General features: G+C 44.8%; 1 protein-coding gene across 2 annotated transcripts in view; it reads left to right on the top strand.

The window, feature by feature from the left end:
* EPG5 (ectopic P-granules 5 autophagy tethering factor) overlaps positions 1-13,939 on the top strand; it is a 227,902-nt gene that overhangs the window by 190,753 nt on the left and 23,210 nt on the right. For both annotated transcript variants that reach the window (XM_082254537.1, XM_082254536.1), the window contains exons 37-40: positions 2,570-2,755; positions 3,415-3,624; positions 6,170-6,314; positions 6,788-7,030. In XM_082254537.1, coding sequence (XP_082110663.1) covers positions 2,570-2,755; positions 3,415-3,624; positions 6,170-6,314; positions 6,788-7,030 — 784 coding nt within the window. The remainder of the gene's footprint in view (positions 1-2,569; positions 2,756-3,414; positions 3,625-6,169; positions 6,315-6,787; positions 7,031-13,939) is intronic.

Raw genomic sequence — 13,939 nt, 5'->3', positions numbered from 1 at the left:
TCTTCCAATCAGTCTGCTGGCTGTAAACGTCCATTGAGGGCTTCCTCTCAGAGCAGACCAGTTGTCCCAAAGGCTTATTTACTATCCTGCTTTACATTCGCTGGTTTTAAGGGTTTAGATATTGAAAGCCAGGTGCTGAGGGATAGAAGTTTATCTGGATCAGTGATCCCTACTGTGGTGAAGGCGAGGAAGTCGTCTTCCAGCAAGATATACCATTGTACGTGGAAAGCGTACATTTCTTGGTGTGAGTCGATTGGCGCTCGTCCCCAATCCTTTTCTGTGGCTCGGATCTTCACCTTTCTTCAACGGGGCATTGAGCAGAAGTTGGCCTTAAGTACCATCAAGGGTCAGGTGTCTGCCTTGGCAATCTTCTTTCAGCGACCCCCTAGCCACGCTCTCTTTAGTTCGTACCTTCATTCAGGGGGTTTAACATGTGGCTCCACCTATACGGTCTCTTTTGCCGCCATAGGATTTAAACTTGGTGCTCTTGATTTTCCAGAAACCTCCATTTGAGAATATTTGGGAGATTCCCTTGCCTATGTTGTCCCAGAAGGTGGCATTCTTGGTGGCTATTACCTCTGCCTGCAGGGTATCAGATTTGGCAGCATTATCCTGTCGTAGTCCCTATCTAGTGGTCCATAGAGATAAGGTGGTTCTTCGGCCCTGTCTGTCATTCCTGCCCAAGGTTCTCTCTGACTTCCATTTGGATGAGGACATTGTGTTGCCTTCCTTGTGTCCCAAGCCGGCTCATCCCAATGAATTTTCTTTGCATACCTTTGATGTGGTTCAGGCGATTCGAGTGTATCTGGCAGCTAAGAGTCCTTTTTGGAGGTCAGACTCGCTCTTTGTGGTTACACAAGGACCAAGAGTGCTTATGCCGCTGTACAGAACACTGGTGAGACCTCACTTGGAGTATTGTGCGCAGTACTGGAGGCCATATCTCCAGAAGGATATAGATACTCTAGAGAGAGTTCAGAGAAGAGCTACTAAACTAGTACATGGATTGCAGGAAAAAACTTACCAGGAAAGGTTAAAGGACCTTAACATGTATAGCTTGGAAGAAAGAAGAGACAGAGGGGATATGATAGAAACTTTTAAATACATAAAGGGAATCAACTCGGTAAAGGAGGAGAGCATATTTAAAAGAAGAAAAACTACCACAAGAGGACACAGTTTTAAATTAGAGGGGCAAAGGTTTAAAAGTAATATGAGGAAGTATTACTTTACTGAGAGAGTAGTGGATGCATGGAATAACCTTCCTGCAGAAGTGGTAGCTGCAAATACAGTGAAGGAGTTTAAGCATGCATGGGATAGGCATAAGGCTATCCTTCATATAAGATAGGGCCAGGGACTATTCATAGGATTCAGATATATTGGGCAGACTAGATGGGCCAAATGGTTCTTATCTGCCGACACATTCTATGTTTCTATGTTTAAGAAAAGGGCTGGCCGCTTCTTCGGCTACTATTTCCAGATGGATCAGACAGGCAGTGACTCCGGCCTATTCTGTTAAAGGTCAGGTTCCTCGTTTCCCTGTCATGGCGCATTCTACTGGGGCGCTGAGTACTTCTTTGGCCTTCCATCATCAAGCGTCAGTTTCTCAAGTTTGCAAGGTGACCAGTTGGTCGTCACTGCATACCTTTACAAAATTCTACAAAGTAGATACTTTGACATCTGTGTGTATTTCTTTTGGCCACAAAGTTTTGCAGGCTGCTGTTTAAGAGGGGCTGTTCCCTCTTGGGGCTCCTTTGACCCGGTTAAGGCTCCTGTGTCCTGGTTATGTCTCCTATGTTTAGCCTTGGGTTATTTTCCCCACCCCTCATTTTCCTTTTGCCACTGCTTTTTGACATCCCAGTAGTTATGATTTATGGAGCGCTGTGTCCGTCGATGAAAGAAAGAGAAAATGGGATTTCTGTACTTACTGTAAAATCCCTTTCTCTGAGTTCATCAACGGACACAGCCCTCTAAGGAGTTTTGATATTTCTAATACTGCTTGCTACTAAACTGATTACCTATAGAAGAGAGGGGGGGTTATATACCAGCTGAGAACGGCCCATGGGCGTAGCCAAGTGTTTTTTGTTCTGCCTAGTCCTACTCTTGGAGGAGGCAATATAACCCACTAGTTAGGATTTATGGAGCGCTATGTCCATCGATGAACTCAGAAAAATGGATTTTACGGCAAGTACAAAAATCACGTTTTAGCAGTTTATATTTACTAAACGATTGCATTTCCATGTTCTGTGTACTGTGGGAGACCAGATGTAGTGAATGCAGGCTCCTGGGTTTAGTAACACTTTAACTTCCAGTCCGAAAGGTGGTCACAGCCTGGCTTGCAGTGCTGGTGCCATCTGGCTGTAGTGGTAGTCATTCTATCAATGTTCCCATGTCCAGTGATGGAAAACACCCTCCCTGGATTCACTTACCCCTTTTTTCCCCACCCTGCTTTTTCCTGCCCCCCAAGGTAATACCATCACTCTAAACCAATGGGAATTGATTATTACCACCAATGCTCTGATTTGGTTTGTCAAACTTCCTGCATCCTTATCCCATACTTGTTCTCATCTGCTAGGTGGAGCGAGGTAGTCCAAAGAGCTGCTTCCTTTTCCTGGGAGCTGTGCTGTGTGACGTGAACTGGGTGAGTGTCCTGGCAGATGCCTGGGGTCCTGTTCCTCGCCCGGAAACACACCGGATGCTGGTCTGTCTACTTTATATGATGGTCTTCCTCACCAAAGAGGAAAAACTCATTAATGAACCTGTAAGTATTACGACTTGGTCTTTTTGCCATCATATGTACAGTATTTCTGACCTTGGAAACTGGATTTTGATGACAATTTAAAGAATATCAGTCAAATTATATATTTTTTTCTTTTTTAATGACTGTCTGTTGAAATCATTATATATGGCTAATTAAAGTGTGTTAAAATCAACTTTAACCACCTACCTTTCCGGTATAGATAATGTGCATTTAAAGTGGCCCTGCTATTTCTCCTGTTATCCCATCTAACAGTACCTGTGCTCAAAGGCTATTGTAATTGTAGGCTCTTTGTTGCTGTTTTCCCCGTTACTCTTCTCTAGCAATCACTAGATAGCAGCTGTGCTCACCCTGTGTAAAAAATCCCTCTTCAGACATTTGCTTGGTTCCCCCGACTGGCTGGAAATATATAAATCCAATTGCTACAATGTCATATAAGATTTAATGTGAAGCTTTTCTGTGGTCAGTTTGAATGAAAGTAGCGCAGTTTTCTAAAGCAAAGCATCACTGAGCACAGTTTGCATTTGAAGTAAAGGTTACTCTTGTTTTTTAGGCAATGACTTTTACGTTTTTTTGTTTTTATGCTTTGCTTGTGAATCTGTTTTGCTCCTAACCTCTCTTGTTTATCTGTTAATTACTTGTGACGTCTTTTGGTTGGACAGGGGGCTCCACTGATCAATCTTTTAGGGCAAGCCGGAACATTGTCATGGCACCTGGTGGATGCCGTCTCATACCAGAACGTCATTGGGTATTTCAGCAGCCATTACCCACCTTCAGTAATCCTAAGCTCCCATCTGGCAGATGAGCTCCTTATAAAGCTGCTGCGTGTCTCGGCTGGGCTCACCTCTTTTCCGGACTGCAGTATCTATTCCGTGAGTGCAGGCAGCCATGTACTAATGTTGTTTCCTGGTATTTGCATAACAATATCATGCTCCAGTTTACCAGATAAAAGAATTATGAGGGTCCTACAAATTGTGGTTTACAGACGAATAGTGAGCATGAGTTCGCTTATTAAACCTTGCAGTTTGTAGGGAAAAGAAAGTATGAGGGTCATTTTAGCCTACAGTTTAACAGAGAACAGAAGGTATGAGAGTCCTCATTACAGTGTATACTCCAATATTAAACAGGAAGTACAAGGATCCTGATCATTACTCCTTACAGTCTAATAGTGAACATGAGGTATGAGGGCCCTGATAGTTACCCCTTAAAATGTATAGGGAAACATGTATATGAGGGCCCTGCCAATCTAAAAACGGAACGGGAGGTATGAAGGTTCTGCTCATTACAGTGCACAGTGGAATAGGGAACAGAAAGTATAGGGGTCCTGATCATTACTCCTTGCAATATAATAGTGAACCTACTGTATGCGGGTCTTGATAATTACCCCTTACAATGTATAGGGAATAGTGTATATAAGGGTCCTGCCAATCTAAAATAGGGATAATGAGGGTCCTGCTCAATACAGCTTAGTCTACCTAGAACAGGAAGTATGAGGGTCCTGTTTTGTAGAGTTTACTATCTAATAGGGAATATGAAGTTTGAGGGTTATGTTCCTCAGAGCTTACTTTCTCATATAGAACAGGAGGTATTAGGGTCCTGTTTTTTTTTAGAGATTATTATCTTTTAGAGAATATGAGGTATGCGGGTCCTGTTTTTTTTTTTTTTTTTAGATCTTTCTTATTAAATAAAGAACAGAAATTATGAGGGTTCTGTTCCTTAGAGCTTACTATCTAATAGAGAATAGGAGGTATGAGAGTTCATTCCTTAGAGCTTACTATCTAATAGAGAACAGGAGGTATGAGGGTTCCGTTACTTAGAGCTTACTGTCTAATAGAGAACAGGAGGTATGAGGGTTGTGTTCCTTAGCGCTTACTATCTAACAGTGAATAGGAGGTATGAGAGTTCCATTCATTGGAGCTTACTAAATAATAGAGAACAAGAGGTATGAGGGTTCCATTACTTAGAGCTTACTGTCTAACAGAGAACAGGAGGTATGAGGGTTGTGTTCCTTAGAGCTTACTATCTAATAGAGAATAGGAGGTATGAGGGTTCCGTTACTTAGAGCTTACTGTCTAATAGAGAACAGGAGGTATGAGGGTTGTGTTCCTTAGAGCTTACTATCTAATAGAGAATAGGAGGTATGAGGGTTCCGTTACTTAGAGCTTACTGTCTAATAGAGAACAGGAGGTATGAGGGTTGTGTTCCTTAGAGCTTACTATCTAATAGAGAATAGGAGGTATGAGAGTTCCATTCCTTGGAGCTTACTATCTAATAGAGAACAAGAGGTATGAGGGTTCCGTTACTTAGAGCTTACTGTCTAATAGAGAACAGGAGGTATGAGGGTTGTGTTCCTTAGAGCTTACTATCTAATAGAGAATAGGAGGTATGAGGGTTCCGTTACTTAGAGCTTACTGTCTAATAGAGAACAGGAGGTATGAGGGTTGTGTTCCTTAGAGCTTACTATCTAACAGTGAATAGGAGGTATGAGAGTTCCATTCATTGGAGCTTACTATCTAATAGAGAATAGGAGGTATGAGGGTTCCGTTACTTAGATCTTACTGTCTAATAGAGAACAGGAGGTATGAGGGTTGTGTTCCTTAGAGCTTACTATCTAATAGAGAATAGGAGGTATGAGGGTTCCGTTACTTAGAGCTTACTGTCTAATAGAGAACAGGAGGTATGAGGGTTGTGTTCCTTAGAGCTTACTATCTAATAGAGAATAGGAGGTATGAGAGTTCCATTCCTTGGAGCTTACTATCTAATAGAGAACAAGAGGTATGAGGGTTCCGTTACTTAGAGCTTACTGTCTAATGGAAAACAGGAGGTATGAGGGTTGGGTTCCTTAGAGCTTACTATCTAATAGAGAATATGAGGTATGAGGGTTCCGTTACTTAGAGCTTACTGTCTAATAGAGAACAGGAGGTATGAGGGTTGTGTTCCTTAGAGCTTACTATCTAATAGAGAATAGGAGGTATGAGAGTTCCATTCCTTGGAGCTTACTATCTAATAGAGAACAAGAGGTATGAGGGTTCCATTACTTAGAGCTCACTGTCTAATAGAGAATAGGAGGTATGAGGGTTCCATTCCTTAGAGCTTACTATCTAATAGAGAACAGGAGGTATGAATGTTCTATTCCTTACAGCTTACTATCTAATAGGAAACAGGAGCTATGAGGGTTCTGTTCCTTAGAGCTTACTATCTAATAGAAAACAGGAGCTATGAGGGTTTTGTTCCATAGAGCCTACTATGTAATAGAGAACAGGAGGTATGAGTAGTACATGTGATTTGCCTGTGTCATGATGCTGGAAAGGGTACAAAGGGAAGGAAGGCCTCAGGGTTAGTTAGGTAAGGAAGCAAATGTGCTATCATAACAAGTAAGTTTGGCCCATTCAGTGTATTATTTTCACTCCTCTCTAGGATGTGACTCCCAAGTGTCGGATATTCGTGCAGCAGATGGTTCAGTTTTTGGGCTCTTTGGAACAGAGCAACAAAATCAGCACTTCAGCCCTAGAGCAAGAGATGTCCAAATTGTTGGATGACATTTCCATTTTCAGCCCACCAGGTGAGTTCAATGCATATTCCCGGGTTCTTAAAGGAAAACGTCACTTTCACAGAAGATTAGTACATACATTTCTACATAATTTATATATTTTAATATAAAGTGGGCTTGAACTCAAAATGTCAAGCAAAGCAATCCTTTGCTGGTTACTATTGTAGGTTCAAGTGCACTTTAAAACAGACCTGTACTGTGAAAGTTGTGCTCAAGGGATACAAGGACAAAGGACTAGCCCCCAGTTTTTCCCCTAAGCTCCCTACAACTTACATTTTCCCCATTACTAACTCACCATGCCTTGTTCTACACTTTGGTACAATTTAGGGGCAATTACCATTTCTAGATGTTCTCCCTATAATGGAAAATCTTAACTTTTTTGTTCAGGTCCACTTTGAATGCTTTAGCCAATATTTACTGTCTTATTTACTGAATATAACAAAACTGTCTGACCATGGAGTCACATGACCCTGGCTGTCTTTCAGATCTGGAAATGCAAAAACGTCACATGGCAGTGAGCAGTCTCTTCATGGAGCTTCTGATGTTAATGAACAATGCCAGCGTGACCACAGCTGAGTCACTACGAGGGGCCCTGATACAGTGGATTGACTCTAAAATACAAGGCCTGATGGTCATGCCTCTGCTGACTGCAGCTTGTCAGAGCCTGGCCTCCATCAAACATATGGCAGAGGCCACCGAAGCCTGTATCCTCTCCTACTTCAAGGATGGTAAGCCGATTCTTTCCTAACCGCTATTTCATTTTCTCCAAGCAGACTTTCCAAAGGCCATTGATTCTTTTTCAAAGGTCAGTCCACCCACAAATCTTTTAGCATTTGGTAGATGCTAGAGTACATAAAGGGTAGATAATGTGTTCTATATTCCCTGACCACTAGAGGACCATCAACTCAGCGGGTGCCATTTTATTGTAGACGCCAATAACATCGGCCATGATCCCAGAGGCAAAACTCATTAAGTACTCGAGGACCATTGATTTTGCGGCCGCCATTTTTTTTTGTGGACGCCAGTAATGGCGCCCCTTATCCCAAGGGCAAATATCATTGAGTGCTAGAGGACCAAAAGCCGGCAGGTGCCATTTTGTTGTTGACACCAATAGCAGCGGTCGTTGTCCCAGAAACAGAATCTCATCAAGCGCTAGAGAACCAATAACCAAACAGGCACCATTTTATCGGAGATCCTGAATATGGCTGCCAAAAAGCTAAAGCCAGAATTATTAAATATACAAAGCTGCGTAAATGGAGATCAAAAGGAATACATAAAACCAGTAACTAAAACAGGGGAAGCCCAACACCATCCTATTAGGGACCCTAAACTTAAATCAAAGAGTGATTATGCTCAGATTAATATGCTGTTATCTGAAATCACAGAAAAATTCCATCCCCATAGATCAAATGGAGGAATTCTTGTACTATCTAAAGTCAATCATCATTAGATTGTACAAGAATAAAAATATGAAGAATTGAACAATCGTTCTCATAAGCGGGGATCTCCAGTGACTAAAAAAGATACGTACCAGGCTATTTGTACAATAAAAACTAGCAAAAAATAGAATATTCATTTGTTGTTAATAAAAAAATTAATATCCAGGTCTTTATTACGACCCAGAGGTATAAACGTTTGCATATTGTATATCCAGTGAGTCTCCATTTTGGCAATCTCGCAAGTTTTCCTGCACCCTCTCCAATGTAGTTGTAACTTGTCTATTGCCATAAACTTTAGGCAGGTATGATCCTTGTTATGATATGATATTTCCTAAAGCGCTTTGACAAACTGTGAATACAGAGACCTATTCTAATGATGTAAAGGTGCTCTCTGTCTCTCCTTTAACATCCTTGTTGTCTCTCTGTTCTATGCAATTCAGAGATGATTGGACATTCCTCCTCAATATATGCTTTCTCTATAAATCTATTTTTCAGTAATGTGGCCTGTGAAAAATAATCTTCCAGGTGATCACATTTTCGTATGAGGCGTAAAAACTGGCCTTTTGATACATTATTGAGCCAGTTGGGGTGATGGCAACCATCTCAAGGAATAAAACTATTTCTGTACGGTATTTTAAAAAAAGTTTCTTTTTCATTCATTGACGGATACAGCTCCTTAGGATTCTTAACCTGTGGGTTATACTGCCCTCTACAGGAGTAGGACAATAGGCAGAAAAAAGAACTCGACTATGCCTATGGGAAGGAAGTATACCCCCCCCCCCCCCCTCCCTGCTATAGGTACTCAGGAGTAAGGACCTAGTTCCTTGCTGGGATCTCTGGTCCTGGCAATTTTTACTTTCTAAATAGCTTTTTTCTCTCGTTTTTTTCCTGTGAGATCTACAATCAACTTCCAGACTGGGCGATGGGCTGGATAATCTAGATCCAGTGGTCACTCCAGTCTGGCCAGGGAGCACGCGCAGACCACAGCTCCGCGCTAGGTCAGCCACGACATAGCCCCACTATGCAGAGGCTGGCCTGTGAGTTAAAAGCCTCGCAAGTTCACATACACCTGGGGCTCTGCCTGTGTTGCAGCATTCCTCCTGGCTGACATCCCCCTGTTTCGATGGCGAGGGGTTCTATCTGGAGTGGTGCCTGCCTGCTTCCCAGGAGGGTTTTGGGGTGTATGCTGGCCCCTTCCTAGGATGATCAGAGGTTCCCTCCTGCCGTCTAATGGTCCCTGTGCGTCATCTAGTCCCCATCTACCCCCCCGGGGTAGTGTGGTGGTTTGGGCTGTTTTTTTTTTGTGCTGGGGCATGGTGCTGTACTGGTGGCCGGGGGGTACCCGGTTCCTCCCTTCCTTCTGGTGCCTTTCCTGACCCCTAGGGATCCCTCCTTGGTCACCATTTTGTCTTGGCCTATGTAATGTATAGGCTGGCGCCATTGTTTCGTTGGTCCAGCATAGGAATCAGCAGTGGCCTTTACAGAGGAGCCTCTGGGCGGCGATTTCGGCTGTGGGAGCACCTCCTTGTCCCCTGGTGCTGACTCCTGGGTCTTCTCTTTCCCAGGTGCTGCTGGTGGGTTGGTAAGTATGGTGGGGTCCTCCCTCTCTCTGCTGCAGGATTGTGGGGTTCTCTGTTGCTGATGACCGGGTGCTGTTACCAGCGCGGTGGGGTGTCCCTTAGCAGTGTTTGACACATTTTGTGGGGGTCCCCCTATTTACTCATGGAGTCTTTGGAGCACGCTTCTGCACCTGACCCCCTGTCAGAGGCTGTGGGGCCCTCTGGGTCCCCGCAATCTATTGATGCACTGACGGCTGTCCTGGGGTCCTTTGTGTCCCAGGTAGAGGTGGCTTTTGGGTGGTGGGCTAGCAAAAAGCTACTGATCCTGAATCTGATTCTGCCACTGTGAACGTTGCCGACCCTGCAGGATCTGCGGCCACGGGCCCTGACTTTTTGGATAGTGAGGATGATTCCTGCACTACTGTAGCTGTGCACTGACAAACCATCTAGAGCGGCGAAGGTGTTTCCTTTTCCTTCCTATTTTTTTACATATTTGTTGCAAAAGAGTGGGAACGACCAAAAGGTCCTTTTGTGGTTCCTAAACACTTTGTGATGAGGTACCCCTTTAAAGAGTCCCTCCCTAAAAAGTGGACTGTTCCACCGGAGTTGGCCCCCCCCCCCCCGGTTTCCAGGTTAAATAAGGCGACCATGATCCCGGTTGAGGAATCGCCGGCCTTTAAGGATCCGGCTGACAGAAAAGCGGAGGCTGTGGCCCACAATATGTTCACTGTTGTGGGTCCAGTGCTTAGGCAGGTCTTCGCTATTGCCCTGGTGTTGCAGACTCTTTGACCGAGTGGGCAAAACTTTTACGCCGTGACCTGGAGGGTGAGCAGCTCCCCCCCTGTCTTTGCTGAGGTGGCAGACCAGTTGGTCCAGGGGCTGCAGTTTATCTGTGATGCCTCTTTGGATGTGGCTCCCCTGATTTCTAGACTGTTTGGCAGTGGTACTTAGGCGTGGCTTAAGTGTTGGTCTGTGGACCAGATCTCTAAAAAGGCCCTAACTGATCTGCCTTTTCAGGGAGATCGCCTGTTTGGGGCTACCCTGGAGTCTCACAGGGGGAAAGAGTACTTTACTTTTCTTACACAGGCCGGCAAGGGTAAGGAACCCCGCCGTAGACCTGGCCCGTCTTTCTCGGCTCACAAGAAGTTTTTTTCATTTTATTAGGTCCGCCGACAAGGGTTCAAAGCCTTTCAAGGCCTCCTCGGAGGCTGCAAGCCAAGAGCAGGATTCTCCAGACCCGCGGACAAGCCTCTTTCCGCATGCAAGTGCACCCTCACCTGTGCCTGGGGAGGGGGGGGGCGATTTTGCTGGTTTCCAGGCCCATGGACCTCCTTGGTGCAAGACAAATGGGTCCATTTAGTGAAACGGTCCAGCTTTAAGATTGAGTTTCGTTCTCACCCCCTGGAAAGGTTCTTTCCTTCCAATGTGCGCCTGTCCCCGGACCGACTGGAAGCTCTCTTTGGGGAGGTGCAAGACCTGCTGCTTCAGGGTGTGATTGTCCCGGTTCCGACCTTGGAACGTTTTCAGGGTTTTTATTTGAACCTGTTCATGGTCCCAAAGAGAGTGTAAGGTGTATCCAATTCTGGATCTTAAGGCCCTGAACTGCTTTGTGCGGGTACAGAAGTTCAGAATGGAGTCCATTTGCACGGTAGTGGCATCCCTACATCAGGGGGATCTCCTTGCATCTATCGACATCAAGGACGCTTGCTTGCACATTCCAATCTGTTCCCGTCACCAGCGCTTCCTCCGCTTTGCTGTAGGAGAGGAGCATTATCAGTTTGTGGCGTTACCCTTTGGTCTCGCCTCCGCTCGTCGTGTCTGCGGAATTCTGCTGCTCTGGTGGAAGATGTGCAGATAACTATACAAACCCTGAGGGAGTTTGGCTGGCTTCTGAATTACCAGAAGTCTGCTCTGATTCCCTCCAGAATATTTGATTTTCTTGGTCTTACTATGGACTCCACTCTGGCCAGAGTGTTCCTTCCTCTGGACAAACTTCAGAAATTGCATGCTGTGATTCATCTCATGCTGTCCAGCAGATGGTCATTCCTCCGGACTTGCATGCAGGTGCTGGGCCTCATGGTATCTACCTTCAAGGTGGTTCAGTTTGCCCAGTTGCATACAAGGTCCCTTCAAAGGGAGATTTTGGCCAAATGGGACAGGTGTGCGAAGTCTTTGGACAATCCGATCCGGCTGAGGTGGGAAACCAAGGGGTCTCTGGTTGGGTGGTTTTGCTCTCCAGCTCTTCGACATTGCAATTCCTTTCTCCCCTTGTATTGGACAGTGGTCACCAGGTATGCCAGTCCGGATGGGGAGGTATCTTGGGTCGGAGCTCTGCTCAGGGTGTTTGGACACTGGAAGAGTCCAGACTCCCTTTCAATGTTCTGGAACTCCGAGCGAACAGGCTGTGCTTGGATCACTGGACAGATCATCTTCAGGGGTGTCCAGTGCGAATCCAGTCTGACAACCCCACGGCCGTGGCTAATGTCAATCACCAGGGTGGAACAAGAAGTGTGTTGGCAGCTCTGGAGGTAGCCAACATTCTACAGTGTAAAGAAAAGTTGGTGCGCTAAACTTAAATTCCACAAATATATAAACAATGCATACAAATGTAAATATAGTGAGAAAATCAAAAGAAAAAGTCCATTCTCTTGTGACAACGTGCAAATGAATAAACTTTGAAGTGACTTGAAACGAATTGTGATTCCTGTAACTCGATTAAATGTGTATGACCACCACGTGAAACGATCCCCACCACCGACAAGCTGTTCTTCTTACCAGATAGACAGATATATACGTGAGTTGATTGACAATACAGCTACTCACTCCCCATGCAGCTTCACCCAAGGTGTGTGTGTAAGCCGCTTACCAGATATCAATATGGTTGAGCATGGGAATGTAATCTCCTCTCTTCAGAATCAAGGCTGTCTGTTGGTGTGGCGATCCCAATACAAAGTATAGTGTCTCCTTGTGGCTCCGCAACGGATCAGATATCAATATGGTTGAGCATGGGAATGTAATCTCCTCTCTTCAGAATCAAGGCTGTCTGTTGGTGTGGCGATCCCAATACAAAGTATAGTGTCTCCTTGTGGCTATAGGTAAAAGTCTTTAGCGTGGATTTACAACCACTTTAACTTGTAAACAAATGTCAGAAAATGCCAGGGTCAGTGGTTAAAGTGACCCTGTGGACAGGAGCCATTGCCCATACTATGCAAAAATGACATTTTAAATCCTTGTTAGGTTACAGACACGAGGATAAATGGAGAAGCCAAGACACATACCCGCGGGTATGTGTCTTGGCTTCTCCATTTATCCTCGTGTCTGTAACCTAACAAGGATTTAAAATGTCATTTTTGCATAGTATGGGCAATGGCTCCTGTCCACAGGGTCACTTTAACCACTGACCCTGGCATTTTCTGACATTTGTTTACAAGTTAAAGTGGTTGTAAATCCACGCTAAAGACTTTTACCTATAGCCACAAGGAGACACTATACTTTGTATTGGGATCGCCACACCAACAGACAGCCTTGATTCTGAAGAGAGGAGATTACATTCCCATGCTCAACCATATTGATATCTGATCCGTTGCGGAGCCACAAGGAGACACTATACTTTGTATTGGGATCGCCACACCAACAGACAGCCTTGATTCTGAAGAGAGGAGATTACATTCCCATGCTCAACCATATTGATATCTGGTAAGCGGCTTACACACACACCTTGGGTGAAGCTGCATGGGGAGTGAGTAGCTGTATTGTCAATCAACTCACGTATATATCTGTCTATCTGGTAAGAAGAACAGCTTGTCGGTGGTGGGGATCGTTTCACGTGGTGGTCATACACATTTAATCGAGTTACAGGAATCACAATTCGTTTCAAGTCACTTCAAAGTTTATTCATTTGCACGTTGTCACAAGAGAATGGACTTTTTCTTTTGATTTTCTCACTATATTTACATTTGTATGCATTGTTTATATATTTGTGGAATTTAAGTTTAGCGCACCAACTTTTCTTTACATTCATATCACATATACATCTTGGTAGCAGCTTTACGCACGTTTATCAGCGCACCTTTATTTTTTCACAAGACATTCTACAGTGGGCAGAATGCTTAGTTCCAGCCCTCTCTGCCGTACACATTCCAGGAGTGGAAAACTGGCAGGCATTGGACCAAGGGGAGTGGTCCCTTCACCTGAACGTGTTTTATCAGATATGTCTCCGATGGGGCACCCCCCTGAGGTGGATCTGTTGGCATCTCAGCTCAACAGAAAGGTTCAGCGGTTTGTGGCACGGTCACAGGATCCTCTGGCGAACGCGCTGGTGGCTCCATGGGGCCAGTGTCGTCTGATCTTCACCTTCCCTCCTCTCAAGCTTCTGCCAAGACTCTTGTACAGGATTGAGGCAGAACGAATTCTGGTCAGTCTAGTGGCCCCGGACTGGCCTTGTTGGTCTTGGTACACCGACCTGGTGTGGCTGGTCGCCCACATCCCTTGGAGACTGCCTCACAGGGAGGATCTGTTGTCCTAAGGGCCAATCTTCCATCCTGCTTTACAGTCGCTGGCTTTGACAGCTTGGCTGTTAAAAGCAAGGTGCTGAAGGATAGAGGTTTGCCTGGGTCTGTGATTCCGACACTGCTGAAAG

The sequence above is a fragment of the Pelophylax lessonae genome (genome assembly GCF_965119305.1).
Source record: "Pelophylax lessonae genome assembly, chromosome: 1".
In the NCBI taxonomy this organism is placed as follows: Eukaryota; Metazoa; Chordata; class Amphibia; order Anura; family Ranidae; genus Pelophylax; species Pelophylax lessonae.
This window is presented reverse-complemented; position numbering and strand designations above follow the sequence as displayed.